The following is a 16,789-nucleotide window of genomic DNA, read 5'->3' on the forward strand; positions in this document are numbered from 1 at the left end:
TAAATCAATATTGCAGTGATTTTTTTTGAGGTATAGAATAATATTTTGTTACTTCTGCTGATTATTTTTAAATTCTGCCACTTTTGTGTCAGAATGTATATTCGAAGTGTTCCGAGTTTTGAAAGTTTTAGAGATGTAGTTGTGTTCGAGTTTGTGGAGGGAATGTGTATCTTGCTATTGCCAGTAGTCTGCTGAAGTTTGGAGTATTTCCCTTTTGAGCTTTAAGCTTGTTTTTATATGGTAATTAGGATGAACACATTTAATTCTGCAGGTAAACTGATTATTAAACACTTCAGAACTTTAAACAGAAGTATTATGTAGAATCTTGTGGCTGGCAAATAATGGGAGGATGAATGAATGCGAAGTAGTAATGTAGTATTTTGAGAAGAGGAGTGAATTTAAGTTTGTAGAAAAATTCAGTGATTTTTTGTTAGAACAACTGGTTAATTGGGAAAAGCAGGTAGGAGGATGTGAAGTCCTCAAAATCCAAGGAAAGGTTTGTGTGATGGAAGGCTGTCCTGTGTTCCCCAGTGAAATCAGTTGAATTTGTTATAGCCTGTTTGCTGAGTGACTGTTCAGTTGGGAGATCGTAGTAACTCGATGGATGGATGACTAAATTGGTGCAATGAAGTTGAGAGAGCTGGAGACTTTCAGGATAGCATACAGATCTCTGAGGGAAAATCTGGGTAATATTTTGGGAAGTTCTCAGTCCCTCTAAGCTCCTGTTGGGAATGTGATGGGAGCTGGTATATGTTTAGTGCTTTTGAAAATTTGATTCTGATTTCATTTTCTGGGATGCAGTATGCACAATTGACTGCATCATTCCACTTGCATGCTATGCCTGCTAGAAATGTATTCCACATACTGGATCTGCCCCGATACTGAAACACTTTTTTTTCCTGCTTCATTTTACCTGTTTCAGAGCAGTTAGCATTTACTAGGGATTTCACCAAAGACACAGGCAGTCGCTGAAGTTAAATTCTTCTGAGAGGTGCCTGCTTGTGTCACCTGTGGCCATAAAGGTGAGGATTCCTTTCTTAGCTGTCCCTGCTCTACAAGGAATTAATTCACTTTGGGCTCTTACCTTAGTCACACAGTTCTGTGAAATTTGGAATTCAGTTTGAAAGAAGGTGACTTAAATGACTAGAATAGTATATGTGGCTGGATTCATGGCAGCACTGAATGGGGGACTTCTGCAGTCCCACCTTCTGTGCATCATCCCTGATCTTTTGATCCATTTGGTTAGAAAAGTAGTATGATAGGTCATGAACTTCCATGGGTGGCAAGGCAGTTACCAGTTGTCTTGAGACACAGATTGAAAGGCTTGGTGTTTTTCATCATGGAAATCTGTTTACTGCTTTGTTTTTCTAATATACACATAGAAGTAAAGATATAGTGTTTGTCTCTAAGAAGTTTTCTTATTTATTATGCTTGTGTCACTGTCCTTTGGGTTTCTTCCCCAAGCCATAGCTACTACATTTCCAACTACTTCAGTCTTTTCATCGAGCAGTCTATCAGCTAATACTAATGATTCAAACTATGTAAAAATAGAAGCTTCATATCAGTAATTTGACTTACATGTAAGAGTTCCCAGTTTCCTTCTGCTTGTGTATTAAGTACTTGAAGCATTTAGCATTATATCACACCATTTCGTTGAAAAAGCTGGCTGTGGTTCTTGTGGTCACATGCTGTACCTGAAGACTGGAATTTGAGTCTTAGGAACTTCATGGTCTTGGTGACTCAGTGTGCTTTTTCTGACAGTTTTCCAAAATTACAATTTGGAGTGAAAATACTTTTATAATGTTATTTGGTATTACTGAGATTTAGCTTTTGTTAAAAATGCATGATGCAACTCTTTCAGATTTTGGACCTGTCTCATTCCTTCTGCAAAAACATTTCCATTGTTTTAGCAGGAAATACTATTGTTTATAACACGCAAATTGGACATGAGATATTGCTTTGCAGTAGCTATTAATCTTCTGATGAACTGAGTTTTGTAGCGGGTGGAAGGGTTTTGTGTAGAGTACAAACTGAATAGAACGAGTTTCAGAAATGTCTAGCAGTTTAAAATGCTGCTTGGGTTTAATTAAGATGTACAGAAGCTCCACACACTATCTTGAAATCATCATGCTTTTTAGCCATTCATAATGCCAGCAATGCAGAAGTGCTTCTTAGAGCTTCTAAAGCACAAGAAAGTAGGATAACTGGGCAGATGAAGCACTAATGCTTATGAATTGTAAGAGGAGTGAGACTGCAGTTTAAGAGCTTGCATACTCTGGCTGTGGTCATAATTGATTTACAGAAGTGTCTTTGGCTTGCAAGCTGTATGCATTGGGCTGAACATATTTGGGCACTTAGATTGTCCCAGTTGAGCAGTGAGATTCATTGTCAGAGAATCCCTTCACTGAGGCTTAAGCTCACGCATCTTCCCTTATGTTGTGCTGTGGGGTGGAAGTAAGCACATAGTCATCGTAGGAGTCTTAGCTGATGGGCAGTGACTTGTGAACTCAGGATAACTCAGATTTGTTTGTATGTTCTGGTTTTTTGAGGCATTTTGTTTGGAATGTGTACCGCTCTCTTAAGAGTGATGCTATTTAACTGAGAAACTGATTGCGAGATAAATTTGTCATAGAGAAGAAGACAGAAGGTACTAAAAAAACCCACTGCATGCATGAATAAGGACTTAGAAGTTCCAGAATTTTGTGGTTTTCTTTTCCAAAGTATGTGCATCCACCTTGAAATGGCACTAACTCAGGTTGTTGAGAGGCAGCTGTCATCTTGAATATCTTGCTATGCAAGTAGACTCTACCATGTTAGTTGTTACTGTCTCAAGAACTTTCTTATGGTGTAGATACATGTCTTCTGATCTCACTGGTGATAGAAGTAGATGTTTCTGCCTCTTTCTTCTGTCTTCACTAGAGTTTAATGCTCTGTCCGTTTTCTGTGGACTTTGTGGGTTCTGATCTGTTTAGGCCAAAATAAGCCTTTTTAGCAGAGACCAGCTGCTTTGCATTTCAAGTTCACCTGCTGTTTTTTGGGAACGAAAAGCAGGAGGACTGGTTAGGCCAGCTTACAAGGAATCATGCATTTACCCACTCATTTCTGTCATGTGCAGCTTCGAGCTGTCTTCGAGAGATACTTGGGGCTTTTTGGCTCTATTTGGGAGATTCGGTGTAACTGGTTAAGTTCATTCAAGGTAATTACTGTTCACATTGAGGTAATTCCTTTTGTGCTTTCATCTGAATACTGTGGTGTTTGGTGTATAATGTTAAAGGTCTAGCATATTCCATTTTGGAGGGTTTTATCTTTTAGATGAAGGACAAAGAAAGCTGGTACTGAGGAAAATAACAGGTCGCGTTCAAGTGCAGGATTTACATCTGTTTTTATAGTGTGATATTCCAACTTGGGAGTCTTGGGGCCAAAGAATACCCAGACATTTTATGATAACCTAAGAAATTGTTCCCCAGACACTGATGAAATGGTTGTTCTGTGTTGGTAAAGTTCATGGTATTAGATAAGCATGAAATTTCCTGGCTCTCAGTGTTGGTACTTCAAAGGACTGTATAGCTGTCTGAGATAAACATGGAATTTCCTGGCTCTCAGTGTTGGTACTTCAAAAGACTGTACAGCTGTCTGTTTGCCATATATGCAATGCCATGGGCATCCACTGGGAAAGCCAGTAAATGGTCCAACTTGTTATTTGCCGAGGTTCTTTTGTATGATCTGAAGATCCTCTGTATGATCTTCTGTATGTTTGTAAGGTCAACTCATTGTACACAGTGAACTGATTGTAACTCACTACTACTGTTCTGGGACCAGGTTGGTACTATAACTGAAAAAGGAGCAGTTCATCTCCATTACAGGCTGGCTGGATGTGCTGGGGCCAGTGTCAAGAGGTTCAACAAGGAAATGTGCTGGGTCCTGCATTTGGGCCACAACAACCCCCTGCAAAGCTCCATGCTTGGGGAAGAGTGGCTGGAAATCTGGTAATGGAAAAGGACCTGGGGGTGCTGATTGACAGAGCTGAACATAACCCAGTTTGTGCCCAGGCAGCCAAGAAGGCCAGTGGCATCCTGGCCTATATCAGCAGTGATGTGACAGCAGGGCCAGGGCAGTGATCATCCCCCTGTCTTGGGCACTGATGAAGCAGCACCTCAAATCCTGTGTTCAGTTCTGGCTCTTCCCTACAAGAGGGACATTGAGGTGCTGGAGCAGGTTCAGAGAAGGGCAGCATAGCTGGTGAAGGGTCTGGAGCACAAGTGTGATGAGGAAAGGCTGAGGAACTGGGGGTTTAGTCTGGAGGAGAGAAGGCTCAGGGGGGACCTTACCGCTCTCTACGACTACTTGAAAGGAGGATGAAGTGAGGTGGGGGTCGATCTCTTCTCCCAGATAACAAGTGACAGGACAAGAGGAAATGGCCTCAAGCTGCGTCAAGGAGAGGTTTAGTCTGGATATTAGGAAAAATTTCTTCACAGAAAGGGTGCTCAGGCATTGAAACAGGCTGCTCAGGGCAGTGGTGGAGTCGTCCCTGAGTGTTCACAAACCATGTAGATGAGGCCCTCAGTGACATGGTTATTGGTGGCTTCGGCAGTGCTGGGGTAATGGTTGGACTTGATCTTAAAGGTCTTTTGCAACCGAGTCTATTCTGTGATTAAAAAGAAATTTGGTTACCCCTTAACCAATCTTTTAGTAATCTCTGTTACATTCCCTTCTCTGTCTTTGCATTCATAAGTTGGTTCTTCAAAAAAGAAATTAATTGTAAGAATTAATATCTTCTGTGTTACTGCTTTCTGCACGTCAGGGTGAATAAATGAAAGAATGACCATTAACCTGATTGTTAACTGCTGGGTCTTGAATGGAATGCTGAATGCAAGCTTATTCCAAAATGGCAGAATCTCTCTCCTTTTTACTGTAATAAAGCTGCTTCTGTTTGCAGCACTGTGTTGCTGGGAGACTGCAGCTAATTTTTATGGTGTATGTCAGTAGTAGCGATTCAAATTATACATTTAATTGAGTAGCTTTTGTCTTTGTTTGTAAACTGTCTTCTGTAAAGGGAGAGAATGTTTTGTTCTGGGAAGAACAGAATTCACACCAGAGAAAATGATAGAATCTGGAACAAAAGCTCAGATTGTTCTGTTGATAACATCATTGTACTTCCAGAGTCACTCTAGGGGGGGTTGTGGCCTGGCAGAATTTACACCAGTCTGGTAGTCAAGTCTAATGTAGGTATGCAGGAGAATTCCAGGTGAGTGAATTCCACATATCCTCAAAATGCTGGTTTTCTTTCTCAGGCTCTGTGCACAGAACTTCAGCATGTGATGTGACTTTAAAGTGAAACAACAAAATAGACTCTGAGAGATTATAAATTGGAAAACTCTGTAGTTTTGGTTCACAACACAGATGCAGTGGCAGTTCTGGGTTTCTGTAGAAAATATAGTCCTCCTTAAAATGATTGCTACACAGCTTGCATGTGGATCAGGACATGCATGCAATTACAGTGGCAAAAAGTGGGAGTAACTGGGTGCGCATCTAAATGAGAAAATACATGCATAAGGTAGAATCTGGCTAATATGTTAACCATTTGCTTGCTGAATCTGTACCCTTTTCTGGAGAAAGGAGATGGTTGTCCGTTTCTTGATGTTCACATTCTGTTTAGGTTTTTAGCAGTGTTGCTTTCTATCTTGCTTGAGATGTCTCTATGTAATGGGGTGTGTGTGTCTGAAGCCAGCTTGCTTAAACACGCAAGTCATGTCAGCTGCAATGCGGCAGTGCTTGGTGCTAATGAGGTGAGCAGCCAGAGCACCCGGCTGCTTGTGTTTGCTCCTATCTGTGCAGCTATGGCAATGGGATTGGAAAAAGGGATTTGGATTCGATGTGGCTCTGGTTTGGCCCTTCGAGAGTGTGGTTCCGTGTCTTGAGTACTGGACAGCATATTTCCACTTCCATTTTGGGAATTAGGTGGTTGCTTCGTTATATTTAAGGCAGGCTCTAAAGTATGTCCTGACCGGGGAGAAGAAAAGAAAATGGGAAGTACAGAGAGGGGGACACCCTCCCTTCTCTTGTGCCCGCTCATTAATTCTAATGCACCTTGAAATGAAATGTATTGCCTGCCAGTATGTGCCTTCAGGTTAAATAGATTTAAGTCTGATTAGAAAAGTAACATCTTTGGAATATAGAGCTAATCGGGTAATTAATTTCAGCTAGATCTGAATAGTTACAGCTTTCATAGGCACAGAAAGGCAGACGCACTGCGATTTCTCAGCTCACCTTTCTCTTTTTTTAACTCTAAAGGTGCTGAAGTGTGAGCTGTCTTACTTTATACTGAAATCAGAAAGTTTTACTTTGAATGGTAAGGTAGATAAAGTGAATATCAAATCCTATTTGTCTTTTCCCATCCTCAGGTGCCAGAATCTCTTCATTGAGCTTGATGCCTTCCATCCAATCCTATTGTATTCTCATTCCTGCAGCCTGTCTTTCAGTGTTTCTTTCTCAGAGACATGTTCTGTAAAGCTATAGGTCATGATTAAGTAATGCATTGGTCTTGGTGGCAAAGCTTGCTTTCCTTCTGGTACCTGCCTTGATGTCACAGGGTGTTACCCTGTTAGCCGATAAAGTTATTTCAAAGTGCTTATGTAGTATAAATCAGATTGTTAAAATTCTCAGTGTTAAAAATACTGCTTTGCTTTTTTTTTTTCCTAAGGGTCATAGCTAACCTCTGTTACTTTGGCAGTGTGTTGTGTAATGTGATGCCACAAATAGAGGGATCAATAAAGATGGGACTAGGAAAGGTATGAAATGATGGAGGCAAAAACCAGTAGTGGGAGGCAAGAGCCTCATGAGCTATTGACACTGGTAATATGAATTTAGTGTGTAGCTAACATTTATAGAAAGGATAGTGTGTCAACCTATAAAAAAAGTCTTTCACCCTTGGGAAGGAGCCCAAGACTGTGTGCCCTGATACAGTCATTTCTTTGCCTAGTCCTAGGTTAAGAGTGGCATGTGTGAAACAGCACAAATGACAAGATGCATTTTAGGGATAGTTGTGCTGTTTTAATGCTCACTGTTGATGTCTGGTGTCTGTTGTGATCGCATACAGTGCCGTATTTTTCTTTGCCTGTTTACCTTCTCCTGAAGACCTTGTAGTTGATTGGGATGTTTTTCTCCTCCTTCTCTAGGCCTCCGAGTGAATGGCGAGCTCATTACTGCTTACCCACAGGTGGTGGTTGTACGTGTACCAACACCTTGGGTCCAGAGTGACAGTGATATCACAGTCCTTCGCCACCTAGAGAAGATGGGCTGCCGATTGATGAATCGTCCCCAGGCCATCCTCAACTGTGTCAACAAGTTCTGGACGTTTCAAGAACTTGCTGGTCATGGTGTGCCTCTTCCAGACACTTTTTCATATGGTAAGGCTTTTAGACCAAATGGGTAACATAGTTGCCTACCATAATTTGTGCTTTTGCAGTGCAGAAGGTATGAGTCAAGTTTTGGAAATCCATAGAATTAAGTTGCATGAGGCTAGTTCCACAAACAAGTATTCCATAACCAGAAAAGCAAATTGAAGTTGTAACACTTAGATTCTGGTTTTGGCTTTGTTGATGAAATGTGATGCTTTGGGAAGTGTACTTTAACTGTACCTCAGCCTCCCAAGCAACTAACTTTGGTGTTACTACTAAACCACTTTGCACTGTTTTCCAGTTGTCTGAAATAACAGGTAAGAACTTGGCGAGCTACAGTCGTCGGATACCGTAAGGATCCTAGACTTCAGTAAAATCTGAAAGGGGATTACATTTCTGTATGAATAAAAATATCTGCAAATATATTGGTTATTGTGAAAGGACAAAAAGAGTACAGGCCCTCATGTTCACCTTGCAACAATTGTTTGGAACTTGTTTGCCACCAGAACAGTTAATTATTTGTTTCTTGTGCCTGCTTCTGGAATATGTGGTTTCTGACAGAGTGCTATATTAGAGGAACCATGAGTCTGAGCTACCCTTATGCTATTTCTGATTTTATTTACAGTATGTTAAAGAACTGAAGATACCTCTCAGCCTTCATTTTATTCTGTCTGCTTGCACCAGTAGACTTTTGTAATAGGAATTTGACAAAAAACAGAAACTTGACAAAACAGCCAAAACTTGACAAAACCAAAACCATGGGTTTCTATCAATTAGTCTGAATTACAATTTCCATCAATTACTGTGAAAACAAATCTGAGAAGAAACATACCCTTTCTTTATGGATATAGTTGCTCTGGCTCCTTGAGAAAGGAGTAAGTGTTCAGTCTTTTTTTTGGGAGACCATGAACAATCGGGTAGTTGCAAAACATCTCTGTTTGTTCATAACTTCCTGCCACTTCTTTTAATGCCTGCTTCTGGAATTTGACAGGAGGGCAACTACTTTTTTTAAACACAGGTATTAAATTCCCAGGGAGAGCTGGCTTTGCCAAGAAAAACAGGATGTGCTGAATGACATGTTATTCCATGACATGCATTAAAATCCATGGCACAGGGTAGTGATGGCTGCTGCTGGCTTTGTGACCAGTGTCTTGGCTTGGCCTCTGCTCTTTACTTAACTGCACATTCTGTTAGAGGACTCTAATCCCTTTGTCTGCTGACTTTCTCTTTTGTATTTCTTGTACTGTGCTCAGCCTTTTGTGAATTGAACTGAACTCAAATAACCTTCAGGTATCAACCATAATCATGAGAATGGTCATTAAAAGGTCCTTATAAATGCAGTGAGATAACAAGGTGGAAGTACTACTTCAGGAAGTAGGGAGAAAGAGATGCAAGAGTCTTAAGCCTTGGAGAGGGAGATGGAGGAGTGACAAGATTCAGGTGGTTGCTGTTTTCTGGATTATGCTTTGACTTCATATTCCTTGTTGCTTTCCTGGTTAGTAGTTTGGATGGAGCTGTTACTGTTGTTATGTCTGTGCTATTTTCCTGCTAGATATTTGAAAAGGTGGGAGTTGATAAAGTTAAAGGGATAAACTGGATCAGGATGGTAGAATTGGGACGTTCGGATTTCAGAAGTTGGATTGAGCCTTTTGGGGTTGTGATCAGGAGGCCTTTGTCAACTTGTGCCTTTCATTTCAAAGGATGTAGGAGTTCGTATACCATGGATCACAGATACCTTCAAAGTGTGATCATACTTCATGACTTTCTCTTAACTGATAGGCTTTTTCTGCATTCTCTAAGCTGTAAGGGTGGGAGGAATGTGTGGCAATTACATCTCTGATTTGACCACACTAGATTGGTGGCACATAATGTTGTTGGTTTTCTTTTTGCCAGGTGGTCATGAGAATTTTGCCAAAATGATTGATGAGGCGGAAGTGCTGGAGTTCCCTATGGTGGTGAAGAACACGCGGGGTCACCGAGGTGGGTGTGAGGCCAGGGCTGAGGGAAAAGAGTGTTCTGAGAAGGACTCTTAAGATTTTGTCTGGTCAAATGAAGATAGTTAAGTCTTCTATTGGATGTTGGACTTCTTTGTGGTACATTTAAATTCTACCACACTTTGGCCTCTGAACGCTGAGTAGGCTGCAACACTGGAAAGCAGTTTTAGTAGAACTGAGTCTTGCAATAGGTGGGGGGATAGGATTTCAATATTATGGTGCATTGGTGACTTCTGAGAGGAAAGCTTTGAACTGGAATAATGGGAGGTCTGGCCTTAGGAAAATAAAAGCCTACATGGATTTTAGGAATGTTTCTAAATAGGCATAAGAAATGAAATCTTGGTTCAGTCAGTCTTAATTTGACCTTTTTTCCTATGTTGCCTATAGTTAGGATTCTGATATAAATAAAATCCCATGTATTGTTTGTTCCAAATGGATCTCTTTATTCAGAAAAATATCTTGTGTAACAGTGCTGGTGATAATAACAGCAGGTTCAGATTAAATTCTTCTATTCTTAGTCTTTTATTTCAAGTATTGAGTATGAAATAATACATAAATTTTGCTTAATGTTAGTGATCTACTAAAGGAAAATGTGTTTAAAGTCAGTTTCAGAAGTTATTTGCACAGTAGGTTGCACTGGTTTTAATTTACTTTAAAAACAATTTAATAAATACTAAAAGTAAAAAGACGGAAACCGAAGTTTTAAGCACATAAATCAGCAGTTACCTTAAACAAAAGTGCAACAAAAAGGCAGCATTTCTTTCTTATTGTCCGTCAGTTTGTTCGCACTCCGTGCTTGCTCTGGTGCGTCTCTTCTGCTGGCATGAGTGCTTTTGTTGTCATGTAGTAACTAGAATTCAGGAGCTGATGTTGAATGAATCTAGATGGGTTATATTTACAGGGATTAATTCCTTACGTGAATTATTTACTTGAACAGATGCTTGTGCTGATGTAATGGAAGAGTGAGAGCAAAAGTCGGGGACAGAGGAAGACAGACTTGCTTCTATTGGCAGTAATACTTGATTATATAGTTTTAAAGTGCTTGTGGAGCCATGAAGCCAAGTTGGAGTTTGACTGTGCAGCAAGCTCAATTTTACAATTGTGGAGTATCTGAGGTAGTGGATTGGATTTGACTTGACACTGCCTCTTCTCTAAGATCTATTAAATAATTACAGAGTTCGCAGCTATTGAATTTCTTATGCTTTTTTTTTTTTTTTGCCAGAATTCACATGAATTCTGTTTACATAAGTCTCTGTTTACGAGTTTTGCTTTAGAGCACTTTAAATTCCAGGCATCTTAATGTAAATTTATGCACATCACATATCCTTTCACATGAAGAGAGTCGGGGAAGCTTTTTAAGATTAATTGAAGAGCAGCCGTTTGCAAATTGTATTTAAAAAAAACCCAAACAAAATGGGCAAATGTGGTCCTAGGTACTGGCCAGTGAATAAAAGTCATTCTATTCTGGGTCCATTTTCTGTATAGTTGGCTGCTGCAGCAAATGTACCAGTCTTGGTTTTGCCAAGATGTCATGATGCCACATAATTCCTAAGGAGTAAATAGTTCCCCTCCAAGGCATTATTCATGTTATCCCATTTTAGGAATACAGTAGGATCATTAAGTGCAGGAGAGCTAAGCTGGGAATGGGAGAAGCTTTCTTGTAATGATTTTGAAGCCTACATTCTGATACAGCGTTTGGGTTAAGAAATTCCATGTTCATCAAGCGGTGTTCTGTGTTAGGCGGACCTTAAATCCGGACAGAGCAGTGGCTGCTGCAGTTGGGTTTTGGAGCGCTTGGTGAATTCTTCTTTGCATGTTATTTCTCCTAGTTTTGCCATTGCTGCATTTCTGGTACCTTAGTTTTAAGACAGGCAGTTTCTCAGTTGATTTTTGTACTCTGTTAATGTTGTAACGTAGCTGAGTTACAATTCTGTCACAAAAAAAAGATGTGCAGCCTTTCGGAAAACATGTAATATGGCACATGGAAGAGTCCTTAAAAAAGGGGAAGAGGAGCTGGGAAATGTGACTTAAGAGGGAAAGGCATGCCATATTGTGAGACTAGAAATGAGATGGGAAGCTGTAGAGCCTGTTTCAGGGGTGACTTTCCATCAATATTAGTAAAATTGAGAAAGAGCGAAGAAATCTTCAGTGTGCTCTAGAAATGAGGAGGAATGAAATTATGGTTTAGATTAAAAAAAACCCCAGGTCCTTGAGATGCGTGCTTGCAGAAAAGCTGGTGAATTCTGAAGAGGTTTTATTTTTTGTTTTGTTGCGGGTTTTGTTGTTTTGTTGTTGTTGTTTTGTTTTTACTGGAATACATTCCATTAATTTTATGTCTTGTGTAATCTTCTGCTAAATTATTTTGGGTACTCTGCAGTCTTGTGCTTTCCTCTGAATGCAGTTGTTCCATTGCAAAGCCTCATTCTAACAAGCAGCAACTTCTAACAAGCAGCTGGTTCTGCAGTGTCATGCTAGCAGGTTCACAGTTCTTAGCTGCCTGGTGTTTAAGTTTCATGTCATTGGTTTCTGTGTGTTGAAGCTGTAAGCTGCAGATACAGTCCTTCTGGATGAATGAAACTGTCTTATTAATTACATGTCTTCTGGTCTTTTAAGTATTTCTTCCTTTTTTCTCTTTAAGGACCTGTACCAAAAGGAGTAAGAAATTGCAAGATCACTTTTTGTGTCTAAAGTGCTTTCCTCTTGCTTTTTTTCTCTTTTCCCCCTCCCATGTGGCTCCTCATCTCTGTCAGTCCCTGAACTCTTAGAAGCAGTGAAGCAGTGGAACACTGATGTCCACAGAATAATTTGTAAATGTGTATAAGCTACAGATGGGGCTTGTGAGAATGGGCAGTGTATTGGTCTTTGATGCAGCTCAAACCAGTAGCTTCTTCCAATCTTCCGATGTTCTTTTCTTCATGCAGGTAAAGCTGTATTCCTGGCGCGAGACAAGCACCATTTGGCAGACTTAAGCCACTTGATCCGTCACGATGCCCCTTACTTATTTCAAAAATACGTGAAAGAGTCCCATGGCAAGGATGTGCGTGTCATCGTAGTAGGAGGCCGTGTGGTGGGCACCATGCTCCGCTGCTCAACAGATGGGAGGATGCAGAGTAACTGCTCACTTGGTAGGAAAAGCATTGTTCGTAGTTTTGATCAGAATTTTTCAATCCAGTTGAAGAATCACAAATCCAGCAGAAATAAGCTGCATATTTTCTTTTGTATTAATCGTGCTTGCTGTTGGGGGTTCACAGAGGAAACAATAGAGTGAGGAATAAGTGAGGCACGTGTTGAGCAAACACAGAAGGAGGGGCAATCTCTGCCCAAAGTATTGGATAGAATGGATGAAAAGGAGGAGAAAGTTCTAGGAACGCAAACAGAGCAACTGCTGTGGTAGTGGCAGTGTCATACTAATGAAATGTTATCATTCATTTCATCCTTTTAAGAGGAGCAGAACAAGAAGGAAGACAGAAGCTGAGACTGAGGGAGGTAGAGGAGACAGCCCGTTGGTAAGAGGGTAGAGGAGAGTGTTAAGGGAGAAAAGTGCTGAGCACAGTAAACAGTTGGATTGCATTTTGCAGCTGCTGTGCATCCTTAAGTCTGTCAGGCCCCCCCCTGCAACCTTTTTTAGTAAAGACCATGTCCTAGGAGGAAGAGGAGGGTTACTACATTGATCGTAGCATACACAGAACTGAGTTTCTGCATAGCGTTGGGTGTAGGGCAGGGGGTTTTCTGAGGGTAGAAGGAGGAAGGAGGGTTGAGTTTGCCTGGCTGAAATTGTACTGAACCTGATCAGGGATGGGATGAAATGTGTTCATGTGTAGTACAGTTTTGGCGAGAATGCCTGAAATGCCTGAGAGATTTAATTAATACCTGATGCTGGGGAAATAAAGCCTACACTTTTTTCTGCCGATTTTTTTTTTTTTTTTTTGGTTTGGTGCTTGGGTTTTTTTTCCCCTTTGTTTTTTAAATGTAAGTGTTGTGATAGATGAAGTCTGAGTTGGTTGGTACTTAGATGATGGACTGTGGAGTGGGCCAGCTGAGCTTCAGATACAAATGTTCCTCAATTCTTGCTTTAGAGACGCAAACGTATGATAGCAAGCTAAGAGGGACGTGAGCAGATGGTAATGTCTTCACCCTGTCCCCTCAGTTATATCTGTTAGAGCTGTAGTCTTATCAGGAACAGTTGTTTTATTTTCCTGAAAGATGTCTTGTGATAATTTAAAAGTACGTATGTAGAAGGAGCAAAGGTGGTTTGTTAGGTCATCTTTTTAATATCCCAGGATTTTAGAAAGGTATGATAACTTTCTTGACTAAAAAGCCTGCACTTAACTCTTTAGCAAGTTCTCATTTTGACCTGCCCTTGTCTTTTGAAATCGTGCAGTGTTTTCATTAGTAGTCACTGTGCATAGGAGGTTGCTTTCCGACTCGTGAGCAGTATGCTTACAGCCAAAAAACTACTACCTAGTTGAGAAGGATGTCAGTCACCTGTGACCAGACTACAGACAGCAAATGCTTTTTGCTTCTTGCAGGTGGCGTAGGGATGATGTGCTCACTGAGTGAACAAGGCAAGCAGTTGGCGGTCCAAGTGTCAAACATCCTGGGGATGGACGTATGTGGCATTGACCTGCTGATGAAGGACGACGGTTCATTCTACGTCTGCGAGGCCAATGCAAATGTAGGTTTCATTGCCTTTGACAAGGCTTGTAATCTAGATGTAGCTGGTATCATAGCGGACTATGCCGCTTCTCTCCTTACCCCCGGCCGCTTGACGCGGCGCATGTCCTTGCTCTCTGTGGTGTCCACGGCAAGCGAGACTAGCGAGCCAGAGCTGGGCCCTCCAGCTAGTGCCGCTGTCGACAATATGAGTGCTAGCTCCAGCTCTGTCGACAGTGACCCTGAGACCACGGAGAGAGAGTTGCTCACCAAGCTCCCGGGGGCTCTGTTCAACATGAACCAGCTATTAGCCAATGAGATCAAACTTCTTGTGGAGTGATGCCACATGTAAATAGATGACCAACAGAACTCTCTCTTGTACGTTTTATTTTTAAACCGACTTGCAGTGCTGTTTATCAGAGAAGCTCAGAGGAGTGAGGAAAGGAGAGGGGGGTGTCAATCAAGAGAGCAAGAGTAAAAGGCACGTGTGCTGTGCTTGCTGCCTCCACTGTTTTGCAGAACATAAAATTGCGTTCATTCTTCAGTATCAGTTTCCTAATGAAGATGCTCAGTTCACAGCCTAAGTAGGAATTTTATTTGGATGCTGCTTTGATCCCAGACGTACTCACAGGCAAACAATCGAAGCATGATTCACACTTAAAGATTTTCAGAAAGCTGTCTGGCAGCTCTCTAGGAACTTCTGTGATTTCTTGCACCAGTCTCTTCTGCCTTTGTAAGGCTTGATCCTGTAAGTGGCCAGGTGCCTCAAATTCTCTATGTGAGTTGAAGGTGTCAAATACCAGGTACTTCAAAGTTCCTGGACACCTCCTGTTCCTACTCTAATAGATGGGAGCTGTAAGTTCAGGATCCTTTGAAAGTTGTCACTTTGTGACCTTGCAGGATTTGGCCTTTCAGATGATGAGGCTGAGAGAAGCGTCAGCTGACTTTAATGTGAGCTTTCTGTAGAAATCTGTAGTTTGTACCTTTCTTGGTATTAATTGGCAGCTTTGTGTCTATATTTATTCATAAAGTTTTTCCAAGACAGATTTTAGGTTTTTTTTGTCATTTGAAATCCTGATTTTTGAGGGGAATTTATGTAGGGGAATTGGTCATACTCTAGTTGTGGTGGAAGTGGCATGTTTTAACTATCTTTGCATGATTGGAGGAGATAAACAGCACTGTAATGTTTGGTATACAAAATAATGTTTAATCCAATGTGAAAAAGAATTACACTAGTTTAAAGCAAACGTGCATCGACTTGTATTTGTTAGTGTTTTAGTCTTTTGGAGAGAGATCTGCAATGTTAATGTTCCGTTTTCTTTAATACATGCTAGTCCAACACTCCCTTCTCTATGCCTGCATCTTTAACAGTGGCCAAAGTAAAAACACTGCAGACTATTTGTTAAGAAAACACTGAGAGGGGGGAACATGGTAAAGTGTGGAGGAGGGAAAAGGTGGTTAAAAGTGATAGACATCTTGAGGTACTTTAGAATAAAGCTGCAGTTCATACAGTACTTAACCAAGCTTACTTTTTCCCCACTGAACATTAAAGCTGATGTTGGCAGAAATCCAAAGAGTATAACTGGGGAGAAATACCCAATTCTTTAGCTTTGGGAAATGTGCAGCAGGTTTAAAAACTAAACAGTGGAAAAAAAAATTAAAAAAAAAGATAAAAATTGCTCAGCCAGAATTAAAAAAAAAAAAAAAAAAAAAATAAAATATAACCTAGGTCCACAAATTGATCCTGGGCCCTTCCATGTGTGGTGTGAGTACACACACTTCTGTGTGTTTGTGTGTGTGCATTTGCTTTGCTTTTTCTTTTTTGGCTTCTCTTTTCTTTTGGGTTTTGGCTGTTTAGCTCCTAGTTTTTTTCCAGGCTGCCTGATTTTCCTTAATCCTTCTGGCTGTGCATTTTCTCCTTAGCCTTGAGCTGTTTTGGAAAACAGATAACCAAAACAGATACTAAGTCCATTTTCAATCCCTATCTTCCTCCTTTTCCTCTTTTTCCTCCTCCCTTTTCATTCCTTTCTCATTCTCTGGGTTCATAAAGGCCTGGAACTATAGATATATATATATAAAAAATAAGCCTCTTTTTAAGAAAAACAAAAAACAAAAAGAAAGAAAAAAAAAGGTAAAATGTTTACAATTGAAGAATAATCTTGTGAAAATAGGGTTGGTTTGGAGGGGGGTTGTGTGTGTGCAATGCTGCTATTTTCTGGATACTTTAATGGAGCATGTCCCATGTACCCTCTGAGGCTCTGCACTGCCCACCTCTGTGGCCCTTCCTCACCTCTCTGCTGCTCTGCTGTTTTATCTTCACTTGGACCTTAAACACTATTCACGGACACTATGCAGAGAGTCTTCAAGAGGCAATAAACAGAACAGTATTAACCTGCTTTATGGAGGTTTGATCATGCTTCTTTGTACAGTTTGTTTTGTTATTTTTTTAATTTTATTTTAAAAGGAATGTAATAAAATGGCTTTTTTTTTTTTGTAGAATTAAATATTATTATTAAAATCAAGTGAAAGGTTGACTGTTGGTGTTAAGCAGGAGAGTGGACCAGGTGGTCCAGCACCAAAAGGAGCTTCAGCAGTAAAGGTATTATAAAATCTGCCCGAGCCTTCAAGCACACAAGTTATACGCAGAGTATAAAGGTCTCTTAACTTCCATGAAGAGTTGCAGAACCACCAAACGTTAAAGAAATAGAATTTTCTAGTCACTGAGCAGTAAAATGTCTCTTCCAG

General features: G+C 40.6%; 1 protein-coding gene across 10 annotated transcripts in view; it reads left to right on the plus strand.

The window, feature by feature from the left end:
* RIMKLB (ribosomal modification protein rimK like family member B) overlaps positions 1-16,444 on the plus strand; it is a 47,508-nt gene extending 31,064 nt beyond the window's left edge. For all 10 annotated transcript variants that reach the window (XM_065675302.1, XM_065675336.1, XM_065675346.1 and 7 more), the window contains 4 exons: positions 7,176-7,406; positions 9,291-9,377; positions 12,313-12,516; positions 13,921-16,444. In XM_065675302.1, coding sequence (XP_065531374.1) covers positions 7,176-7,406; positions 9,291-9,377; positions 12,313-12,516; positions 13,921-14,384 — 986 coding nt within the window. In that variant the 3' untranslated portion in view covers positions 14,385-16,444. The remainder of the gene's footprint in view (positions 1-7,175; positions 7,407-9,290; positions 9,378-12,312; positions 12,517-13,920) is intronic.
* The last annotated feature ends 345 nt before the right edge of the window (positions 16,445-16,789 follow it).

Source organism: Lathamus discolor, chromosome 1 (assembly GCF_037157495.1).
Source record: "Lathamus discolor isolate bLatDis1 chromosome 1, bLatDis1.hap1, whole genome shotgun sequence".
Classification (NCBI taxonomy): domain Eukaryota; kingdom Metazoa; phylum Chordata; class Aves; order Psittaciformes; family Psittacidae; genus Lathamus; species Lathamus discolor.